Source organism: Raphanus sativus, unplaced genomic scaffold (assembly GCF_000801105.2).
Source record: "Raphanus sativus cultivar WK10039 unplaced genomic scaffold, ASM80110v3 Scaffold1139, whole genome shotgun sequence".
In the NCBI taxonomy this organism is placed as follows: Eukaryota; Viridiplantae; Streptophyta; class Magnoliopsida; order Brassicales; family Brassicaceae; genus Raphanus; species Raphanus sativus.
The window spans coordinates 12,613-24,999 of NW_026616453.1; the positions used below are offsets into that span (position 1 = coordinate 12,613).

General features: G+C 36.5%; 1 protein-coding gene and 2 pseudogenes across 1 annotated transcript; all 3 read right to left on the reverse strand.

Moving 5' to 3' along the window:
• Nucleotides 1-1,657: 1,657 nt before the first annotated feature.
• Nucleotides 1,658-3,893, reverse strand: LOC130503795 (NAC domain-containing protein 91-like; annotated as a pseudogene).
• A 471-nt stretch (nt 3,894-4,364) lies between these two features.
• Nucleotides 4,365-5,868, reverse strand: LOC130503796 (DNA-binding protein BIN4-like; annotated as a pseudogene).
• A 568-nt stretch (nt 5,869-6,436) lies between these two features.
• LOC130503797 (DNA-binding protein BIN4-like) lies at nt 6,437-6,993 on the reverse strand (the record flags this gene model as incomplete). The annotated part of the gene is made up of 3 exons (XM_056998359.1): nt 6,882-6,993; nt 6,566-6,788; nt 6,437-6,444 (listed from the first exon to the last, which is right to left on the reverse strand). Coding segments are annotated over exons 1-3 (291 nt in total), but the record flags the coding sequence as incomplete, so codon positions are not given.
• Between the last annotated feature and the right edge of the window lie 5,394 nt (nt 6,994-12,387).

The following is a 12,387-nucleotide window of genomic DNA, read 5'->3' on the forward strand; positions in this document are numbered from 1 at the left end:
TTTTATCAAGTATTACATTAGATGCATATTTCCTTTTTTCCATAAGGTAAATTTATTTTTTATTCGTTTTATTAAATGGAAATCTTATCAGTATTTTCCAAAATAAATTCTCAAAAACAATCAGATTTTTTTTTTTTTGTGGGAAATACCGTGGCCTAGTGGTTAAGGTTTAAAGGCTTCTACACCCAGGTCTGGGGTTCGAATCCCAGGCGACGAATTCCTAAACTAGGAGGTCTGGTTTCATTCCCGAAAAAGGCGAATTATGCAGAATATTGGAAAAAGTCTTACAAGGGATCTTCAGGCATGGCGAAAGAAGTACCGTCATGAATGGATCTCATAGGGCGACTCAGGGTAATGCAGTCAGACATGAATTCTCATAAGGCAATAGACTGGTCAGCTGTAATATCGTCTTTGACATTCACAAAAGTGGCTATTTTCCATTTAACATTAATAAGTGTTTGGGCCGAGAATGATTTGGTTAATTTACAAAAGAAAAGGAAAAAACATAAAAAAAGCAGGTGTGTTTGAAGTTCGAACCTGTAACACATCTTTTCTTTTTTTTTTTGACTAATCATGTTACACATCTTACACAATCATTTTGTTTAGATACTAACTTGAAAAGTAGGAAGCCGTTTTATCCGGAAAAACATCCAAACAAAGTAGACAAAAAACGTTTGTTCTAAGCTTTAATCACTAATTCTAAACACCAGAAACAGCAGTAAAAAATCTGGTTGGCTTATACACAAGAGAACAGAGAGAGTGTGGGTACGTTCAATAGACATAGAGTGTGGGTGGTCTTGATCTACGTATGTGTATGAACGAATAGTGACATTAAAAATTCAGTATATACTTAATATTGTTCATTAAAGTTAATTTTAGTTCTGAAATACTCCTTTTAGAAGAAGCATCAAAATCCTTTACCCACAAGTTAGGTCAATTGTATTCTCAATACCATTAACAATCTAACCAGTAGTAAAGCGATTATTAATTATTAAAACAATGTGTTCCATATTTTACAATAAATAATAGGAAAATTAGAAAAACAATTTTTTGGAATGATGCAGCATGCGGTGGACAAAAAATTTTTGAAAAAGAAATGATAAAATAATATTCGTGGAATGAAAAATTTGTAAGAACTTTTTGCATGTTGGAAAGTATCAGAGTGGAAACCACGTTGCATGCTTTCGACTAAAAAGGTGAACAAATGAATACATAACTGTTTGGCATGTTTACGCAGCTTTTGTAGACCAATTGCAGATTGTTACTCGGATTCATTTCACGTCACTAAGGAAGTTAGTACTGTAGTAAATTAGGGATGTGAACAATCCATATACTAAATAATCATGTACATACAGTATGTTATACCATATCGATAAAATATATGATTCAAACATGCAACGTAAATCTTTTAAAATTCAACATGCGTTCAAAGAGAAATAGAAAATACAAGTTCTTACAACATGATGACTATTTGGTATTGATGGAGACATCTCATGACCTATATAGTCAGGGGGATAAAACTCTACGAGCTTTAAGATTCTCTCTTACATCTAAAACATACAAACAGAACTATAACTAGTACAATGTAACTACTACCCTACTAAACCGACCATGTTTAAGCGTAAACCCAGAGCTAATCCCCTATTTCATACACACAAACAAGCGCTCTCAACCACTCCTTCTTTGATTGATTGCTATTGACCAACAAGCATAAAGCTTCAACGAAATTTACCGGTTAGACTGCAAACCGACATGGCAAACACAACCGCCACAACTCCAGCTTTGAGTATCCCTCTGTATGAACTTCCCAAAGCTGCGACATTCTTGAATATGAGCTCAGTCCTGCTCTTTGATCTCATGAAACTTCCACATGTTGTGTCCTTGACCTGTACGCATTTTATCTAAGGTTAGAAACAGAAAGGCATTTGAAAGTGGTTCTTATTTAAACCTCTTTCACCTCTTTCTTGATACATTGGAGCTGAGGACTATCAGCTTCTGGTTTGGAACTTTATGGTTAACCTGAAGACGCAGCCTTCTTGAGGCACTGCCCTGCATTACAAACTGTTCAGCACAAGGTGGGGCTTGTGCCCTTCTTGTCCTTATCTTGATTCCTGTTTCAGATGCATCGTTATTGATCTTGTTACTCGTGTTGACAAGACTCTGTGGCTCATATATAATCTGTTCTGCCATCGGTTGCGCTAGATTCTTCATCTCTGGTAACTCATAAGGAATCTGGAAAGTCGAATCCAAAGGTCGAACATATATTGGTCGGGGTCGTTTGAACCGTACTGTGTCTGAATGTGAGCGCCATTCTGGTTTCTGAACGGTTCGTTTTGATCCATAACCAAAACCACCCGAAAGCGGATCCGAGCTCGGATTGCACCTGAGAGTGCAAGGGAGAGAACATGGCTTGATCCAGGGACTCGAACTCCAGATACGAGCTTCCAATCGATATGGTCAAGCTGCCGATCAAAAAACAAAGTAGTAACTTTACAAAGCATGTAATGAAAGACTTTACTTATTCATCCTTACCTCAGTTGTTGTAACCTCAGGGGCAGATATATCACTTTGACACTCTCCCGAGACTACAAGAGAAGATTCCGCAACATCAGAATGCTTTGGTTCTTCTTTTGTAGGAAAGCCAGAGACACTTCAGACAGCTCAACCTCAGACCTCATCTCGTCCACAACAGTTGGAGACGAGACAGCTGTTCGACAACTCCACATTCCGGTGATGCTTCACTCACAACATCTTCCTTCTTAAACAACTTGCATACGACAAACGGCTCTGCAACCAAAAATACAATCCATCAGACACTCGAAAGTAAAATGGTAATCTCCAAAACTGGTTTACCTGGCCAGGCTTGGTTCCATCGAGATCCTTCTCGGTGGCGCGATACTCATGCATAATCCAACAAGTTCGTGTCCCTTTAGGAGCACGTCCGGTGTAGAAGACTAGAGTCCTCTTAAAACACTATGATCTTAACGCTCCCTGACTTGACCTTGCGGTCTTTCCCAGTGGCCTTCCAGTATCCAGCAACAGTGGCGCGATTCATCCTACTTCCACTTGGATACTTCCTGTCCAACGGACAGAAGAAGAGCCACTCCGAGTCCGTTGTCCTCACCACAAAGATCTGCATATCACAACATCATCACCACACTCTTTTAAGTTATCAACATTATCAACATCAAACACTTCATCATCATCATACTGTTAAGTTAGCATCACAATACTCTTTTAAGTTATCAACATCAAACACTTCATCATCACCATGCTCTTTAAGCTATCAACATCATCATCATCATAATCATACTCTTAAGTTATCAACATCAACCACTTCATCATCACCATAACTTATCAACATCAACACATCATCATCATCATCAAAAACTACTCAGTGATAAGCTAATACATACTAAAATTGAACGATTCCACAATCTAAGATACGGAAAAACTGATAATATTGTTCCAAATCATCTTTGATTATACATACTAAGAACATAGATGGTGAATCAGAGAGCTCAAAGTAATCACAGATCGATAGAAGAGATGGGAGAAGTGGAGTTGGTACCAGGTAGATCCCATGGCTCGTACTTGCAGATATCGACTTCACGGATGACTCTGACTTCGTCGTCACGGCCGTTGATCTTTTGACGGAGATAGTAACGGACTAACTCCTCGTCCGTCGGACTGAACTGAATCCCACCGGTAGTGACTCCAGTGATAACACTTCCATAGTCCTTTTAGTATATGAGGATTCGAGCTCGTTAGTAGTATCCAAAAAATCAGGATCGGAGATACGATTCAAAAGACAGATTCGAGAAACCCTAAGAATCGATGCGATTTTGGTAAAGTGATGAAGCAGAAGAAGAAGAGGTGACACGCTTTTGGTGAGAGAGGAGAGAGAGAGAGAGAGAGAGCACCACTTTCCTAGAACCCCCCCACTTGACCACTTCCTTACGCTAAAGGAGAAATTTATTTAATTGACGGTTTTACCCCTGAAGCAGATATGTAAAATAATTAAGTTTCCCGAGGTGACGGGGGGTACTTTAGTAAAGTTAGTATTGTTATAATTCTACTGCTTTTGCAATTAGGTGAAACAGAGTAAGGAACTTCGCTCCTACTACTACTACTACTTTCTTCTTGTGCTTCTTGGCCTCAGCATAATTGCTTTAAAGGCAATCATGCACAAGATGAGTCATCATTATTCTCTAGAGATTCTGAAATCTATTCTTCATCAAAGGCCTTATATACATTACTTCGAATTGTCTGGAACTAGAGACTCGCAACTCTGTATGTGAAAAAAAAAAACTACTACTCTGGTTCACAAATCGCAATCATGAACTCATCTCTTGGGTTTTTTTTTCTTAGAAGCACAACTTCTAGCTTTCTTTGCTGGTTGCTGCTGCTGCTGCTTCTCTTTAGTTGGTCTTCCTCTCTTTTTTCCCTACAACCACCTGCAAAAGTATTCCCACAAATATCATCATTTACTGTGTAACAGATGCATATCATTATGAGAATTTTTGAGTTTTGCCAAACGTACATTCTCGCTTTTTTCTTTAGCTTTTCCACTTCCTTTGGTTATCTCTGCTGTGTCTCCCCTTTGATCATCTGCAGGCTTTGAAGCAGTCTTTGCGTTCTTGTTACCTTCATCATCTGAATCGAATAAAAATCCCTCCAGAGTTCCTAAATTGGTAAAAAAACCAGTTTACCAAAATCCACAGTACTGCTATAAGAAGACAATAATATCAATTCCACTCTAGAAAAAAAGTATAGAAAATGAGCTTACCTTCCACCATCGTTTCTGCTTCATAAACGTTAGATACTCGTGTTAGCTGTACGAAGTCATTCATAATAGCTTCAATCTGACAAGGGAAACATATAATCCAATAAAGTTTATTACTCCATTCTATGTTTTAGTTTTCCATATGTTTCAAGTCAAGATTCATGAGCAGGAGTAATATATATACAGCTTAGGAGAGGCTATTACCAACCTTTGCCTCTGACTGACCTACGTTAACCTGAAATTGCAAGATCTCTGGTGTGAGTACTTGTATAATACAAGTTACCTTAAAATTTGAAATAGGTATAAAGTCAGAAAAAAAAACGTACTACGCAAAATGTTCTGGATGGGACAATTGTTGATTTATATATGGTTCCTGAAACATGAAATGATAAACTGGTTCTGTTACATGCTACATAATCAGTTCTGTTCTGTTTGGCTCAACAGGCATAGCTAACTACCCATTTTGAAGTTCAATAGGAAAAAATGAAAACGAGAAGCATAAAGAGTGAAGCCAGCGATATTGAGGGAGGGGGAGGAGACATGCCTTTCAAGTCGAAGAACATGTCCTCGGTTGTGTCTGAAAACAACGACGCGTCCAACAGCCCCCATGTCTCCGCTCAGATCTATTGAGTCCCCTTCACACTCAACGAGTACCTGTGATATAGTTCACCGCTTTTGTTAACAACTGCGCTCTGTCTACAAGAAAACTCTAAATGGGAGGAATTTCATTGTTTGACAATGGGATTACCTTTGTACGATTCACCTTCTCAGAAAGTACCAAAGGCAATCTTGAACTTGAGCCCTGGAATTTGTAAATCTGGTCATAAGGAAAAAAACCAGAGAAGAAACAATAATACTGATCCTACTACCACAAGGTACTTACAGAAGAAGAAGGCTTGGTGTTCTTATCCGTTGTCACTTCCTCGGCTACTATGGAATCTGTATCTTTATCTGAATAGTAGAGGAACCGTTACATCACGTCCGAAGAATATTAAATTCACAAACCTTTGGTACGATTTATTCATACCTTCACTTATTTCTTGTGCAATGTTTTTCTTGCTTGAGTATCTGGCGGCCACTATTTGGCTTTTTCTTAGGAGATTTTTTCTGGAGCCTTCTTAACCGCAGGTTCTTCCTCTTGTTCTAGAATAACAAGATCCTCATCCTTCTCATCCTCTTCAGTTGAGATAATTACTTGCTCCCTTATCGGATCACTGGAGGGTGGTTCAGAATCAGATGAGACAAGCCATACAGAATCATCTCCTCCCTGATAAAAGAACAAAACAAGATAAACACTAACCTGTCAACTCCACCGTTGGTTAGTTATAAACACTCCATAGAGTTCCACACATATAAAAAAAGACTAGAATACTAAGACGGGCTATAGAGCAGGCGAAAGACTGCCACCTAATAATATCCAACATGGCTCACGCAGCTGGGAAGCTTCTCTAGATGAGGGTTTATAACTAACCAACATACTTGATACTACAATTTATTCATGCAAACAAGAAAGACATGAAACACACTAACTAACCAACTAAGGCAAGAAGACGCAACAAAAAAAAGTACAAACGAGTACAACAGAGACGGGGTTCAAACAAATGTTTCTTACTTGCTTGGTAGAGCCTTCTACACTGACTTTGATTCCTTCTGTTTCTCTGCAAATTGTTCCCCAGTCAAAAAAAAAAAAAAAAAAGCCTTTAAGAGCTCAACAGTTTTGATAATAGTGTTTTCCTTTAAAAAATCTCAGACATCATCTGAAAAACAAATCTACAATACCTTCAAGTTTGAGAGTAGCATCAGCTTTCTTCTTTCTAGAGAACACCTGGTGAACACTCACTTGATCTGTCACCAACTTCGTTTCAGAGTCCAGAGCCGTGGTGGCTTCAGAGTCATCAGTCAAAGGAAGAGACGAAATGGTTTCAGATTCCTTATAAGGACTATCATCTGGAGCAGACTCAGACGACGAAGATAGTGATAACAATGAAGTGGTGGTGGGTGTCTGCACAGTGCACACACACACAAAAAAAAAAAAACTTCCACGTTTCAAATGTGTATTCATTAACGAAATCAAATTGAATCAAAAAAAGGAAACCTGGAAAGAACGAAGCCAATCGGGAGATCCCTCTCTGGAGCTGCTGCTGCTGCTACTCATATTTTCACTTCCTCAGAGCTCAAAAAACAACAATCCAAAGCTTCTTCCAACTTCAATCTCCACTCAAATTACAGCACATTAATCAAAACCCTAAAAGAGACCTTTTTTTACAAAACCAAAACCATAGATTCGGATGAAAAATCGAAGCTCAACTCACCTAACGAAGAAGTCGAAATTGAGCAATTTAACTAGCGAATTATACGGAACGTTAAAATCTTCGGAGATGAGATCCAGAAAAAAAGGAATCTCGACGGCGACTGGGAGAAGAGAGCGAGCGAAAGCTTCCTACGCCAGGCGAGATTGTGAAAGAAAGACGCGGGAAGATTGGCCCACTAACCGCTTGTTCCGGTTCCCGGATGTTCGCCTGCAAGGTGAAAGCCCAATTAGATCTATGCCCCATGAACATGAAGCCCAACTATCAATAAAGATTCCAGAGTGTTTGGTTGCAAGTGCAGCTGAATCTAAAATCCGAACCGATCCAAACTCGACAGAAACAAGGAGTAGCTTTGAGGAAAAGTAGTTTATGAATAATAAGATGTATATATAATAAAAACAGTAGCATTTGATGTAAAATAATTTTGATTGAATAAATTTTACATTCGTTCAGAAAAAAAAAAATTAAATAGATCTTGTTTATAGTATTTTGGGTTATAAATTTTAACCGAATTGAATTCGAATCCAAATGTATATCTGAAAAATCTAAGAAATTCAAATCCCAAAAAATTATACCAAACCCGACCCTTATTCCCGAATATGTATTCAAAATATATAAAATATTATTAAATATCTAAAAATAATTATTATTATATGAATAATTAGATCAAATACTTAATTTAATATATATTTTTATATTTGGTTAATATTATTATTTTTATATTTTTGACACTTACAATTCAATTATGAATATTTAGTTATGAAGGTTAAATCATTGTTGTTTTATTTTAAAAATTAAATAATGTTTCTTATACTTATAGAGTTCGTAGTTGTTAATTTTAATTTGGTTGATTCTCGTTTGATGTTGTCACGTATGATTCAAGGAAGAATCTCGTATAGTCCATAGAAAGTTTCCCAAAATTATTTTGAAGGACAACAATATATTTTGAGAGAAAATCAGATAGATAATAAAACATTTGATATAAACTGAACTTAATCAAAATAAAAATCAATAATTTTGCCAATTATTATCCAAAACCAAACTATTTTGAGTTCAACTAAAGCTTGGACATGTAACTAAATCCGAACCGGGATCCGATCCAAAATTTTATAATATCTGAATGAAGACTGAAATTCATGAATCCAAATGATCGAAACCTGAATCAATTGAACCAAAACTGATTGAATTGCCCAGTCCTAAACCCAAGCAAGGCATAAAGGGACATAAACAGAGATCCTAACATAGTTGTAATATCATCTTAGACTATCTACAATGGATCAGTATCTAGTCTAGTCTAAAAAGCATAATAAAAACGAATTTGCCCAGTTTTAACTTTGGCCTGAAAACTCACATGCAAAAAAAAAAACCACTTTTGAAATGATAATATATGTTATTGGCAGATGTTGCTACCAAGAAGAAACTTTGGTTCACCGCTTTGTTATTCATTCAAACAATAGCTCCGGTGATACCAAACACACGCTGTTATAGAAGATAACAAAGGAAACACTCGTTTCAACAACTTAGATGATAACATTACAGAAGTGGTATCTCAAACTAGCCACCCTTAGACTGGTTCACTCGCACTGCATTAATATAGTATTTCCATAAAATCTTCAAAGATGGATCTGATTGATGAACAGAGAAGTGATATACTCCTTAAATCTTTCTTTTGGAGTGGTGTATTCATCACTTCCATTGTAAGTGATATTGACGGTGCGATCCAAATCGATGGCGCCTTCCATACCTTGCGTGGTACAGTGGTGTTGTTCAGGAACTCCTCGTTCAGTATCAGCCTCGGTAACAATTTTCCAGAGCTCTTTAATGGCTTCCTTTTCAGTGACGCCATATGCTTCATATAACAGTTTACCCCATTGGCGACATATCCTCTATTCATGTCATCCTAATCAAGTCACGTGTAAATTGGTAGTATATTAGGAATGATACATCAATCACAGATGATATATAATAAATGTTTTAAGTTCGTGAATGACTTACTTATATATCAATTCTATTAAAATATAAATCACAACTTCTATTATTATTATTTTAAATGGATATTTCCCTAGAAATCATTTCATTTATTTCTGATTAATATTTTGGCATTATTAAGATTTAAAATCTTATATAATCAATACATATAATAACTTTATAAAACTGTCATAATTTTTTTAGTTATAAAAATTATGTTGCCAAAATAATCTAACAAAACCTTAATAAAAATTTTAAATGTTGTGAAACTAAGTGGGAAACGTGTTTCTTCTATTATTAATTTCGACCAGGAGTTTTACATATATATATATACATCAGGTCGTGTTTATCCTAAGTGGATAAGTACAACAGTCGATAACATTATCTCTTGCGGTTGGTACGGTCCTGGTCGGTTCGGCTATGTCGATCACAATCTGGTACATAACACTGCCCCTTGATCGACACATCCAGTATTGGTTCGTTGCATGCTTAATGTTGCCTCATTAAAATCTCTCCTGGAAAACCCCAAAACCAATATGGCACAATGGGAAATCATGGACAGGAAAAAGAGTACAACACATGAACTCCCTCTGATGAATGCATCACTGTAGATCTTTGGTCGATGCATTCCTATCTGGTCGATGAGCTTCTTGTAATATTTTGTAATTTCTTCGGCCTTCTGGAACTTCATTTGGACATGGTCAAGACGTGCTCCTTTGATGCTGACCACTCGATAATGTCTTCATGTTCTGGTCGGATGGATGATGCTCAATCAGTACTCGGATAGTACTCGACCAGTACTTGGATATACCTCTATCCTACGATTAAATCTTTCTTGAAGGTCGTCTCATGTCCCACGGTTCTTCTAGTCTCATGGCTTTGCCATATCGTGGACACTTTCATTTTTATTGACTCAGACATTCTTCTGGTCACTATCTCTGGATGATGTCTCATGACTTCTTTCATTTTGTCGTAGACAATGCTATGTTTTCGAAAACATACATGTTAAGTCATAGACCTTGTCATCACACGCCAATATACTCATATATGGCTAAGGTTTCTAGTCCCATCATATTCTGTCCAAAATCAATTGATAACTTGTATCATTGAAATCATTGAACCATTGAACCTCTCTTTAGGTTGGTTTGATATAAACATAAACACAAGGAATTATAATATCCTCTATAAAGATCTATGGACTGATTGTACTAAGTATTTTCTTAGTCTATCATTTGCAGCTGCCTTGTTTCAGTCCATGAATAGTTTAGGAACAAAACTATTCTGTGAGAATTTTTTTTCTCATCTTTTTGATATTCTTATCATTTCTTTATCCAGTGATCAACATGCTGCTTACTACATTTCTTTCTTACTTATATCCAGACATTTATCATTTTCGAATTTATAATAGCATCCACCACATAGGAGTATATCTCCTTATAATCTGTTCCTTAGTCTTTGTGTGTATTCTTGTGTAATCAAGCCATTCTTTGAATGCTATAAATAGGAATATGAACACCTTAGTCCATGTCTCACGATTTCTTCTTCTTTCCCACACATGACCTATTTTCACTGGTTTTATCTTATCAGATGGTGTTTCTATATATGGCCAATACACCCATCTCTTTTATAGATTCTTTGAATCTTTCTTTTAAACCCCCACGGTTTCAACCTTTTAATCTATGAATGCATTCTTGTATTCACGTGGGTTCTGATCCTCGCTTATATATTTTAAACTCAAGTGCTATTTTCTTATGCATCTTTATATTTTATGTGTGTATGTGTCGACACTCTATTATATGTATGGTTCCATTGTATTCCAGACATGAACTAATCGATTAGAAATTTCATTGTTACTAAGAACCTTCATTACCTTGTAGTTTGGCGTCCCAAACTACATGGTCTGGTTCCTTAGATGTTTAGCTGCGCAGCCTTATCTCAATGTCTGGTATGGTTTCCCTTATGACCTCGGATATGTCATTTCTATGCACCTTTCTTTTCATTTCCGAAGTTCCTTATCTTATGGAACATATTGGTCTATCTTTAGACTCTATAGCAACTTGATTATGTCTCTTCTAGGACATTAATTTCGTGGTGCTTAAGCTGGTATGACTTAGTCATTCTTTTTCTTTCTCTTTCGGGTCTAATCTGTCTGGCATTCTTTTAGCTAGCTTTGTATGATCTTTCTTTGGACGTCTTAAATCATATTCTCTGGTCCGAAGATCTTGCCAAGACAAGGATGGTTAATACCATTCCATTTCTTTATACTTGTACCAGCTTATTTCTTTCTCCCCCTGATGTTGGATAATCGGATTTAATCATGCAATCCGTAAACCTGGCCTTAATCTGATCACCCATATTTGGCTCAAGGTTTCTTATAAAATCGTGGGAGAAAGCATTCTCATATCCAACATATATTCCCAATCTTATCTCATCTTTTTATGAGGTTCCATCCTAGACGGCACATATTATTGTGGTGGTCATACATAATCTCTTATGATGGTCTATGTCTGGATCATGACCCTTTATCATTCTTAGATGGGAATATCTATGCTCACTTTATATGGCCTGATGCATATTTTTATTACATGTAAATCCATGTGTTCCCAAGCATTAGCTAGTGATCTTTGTATCACAAAGAATTCGACCAAGTTCTATCATGGTCATAGACCATGTCACTCGGATTTTTAGTGTTGTTCATGGACCACGGGAGTGTCATTTCTCCCCCTCATGAACATGCTATAAATCTTTTAGATGCTTGGAACATTATAGCTTATTGAGTTTCCCTTGTGTACATGTTACACAACGTGAGATTCTATGGGATAACTCTTTTGTGCCTTTTTCGATATCAATCTTTGCATCAATTTTAAAGACCTGGATGGCTAGTCCAGTCATGCCATAAAGTGTATAAAATTTCGTCAACCTATCTGGTTACCTAGGCCTTTTGCCTTTATCATACTGATCTTTTAGCATAGTTTAGATCAGTTGGGAGTACAGTCTCGACCATTTTTATGCCTTGGGCGATTTTTACTTTCTTTATAATCTTAAGGAATTTATATTTCTTTTGCCCATTGGTTCAATGTGGAAACCAGTCATTTAAAAAAATTTATAACTCAAATGCGTCTTTTATTTGGGTGAATAATTCATGCCCTCTTTAGGCAATGCCTTTGGTCGTATAATTTTAATTACTATACTCTTTTTTTTAATTTCATTTGTCATTTATCATTCAAGAAATCATCAAGCAAGTCAAATATGATAATATAAAACTAAAACAACTCTTATTATATATAAAAAAATGTAAATGACAAACAAATCAGAACATAAAAT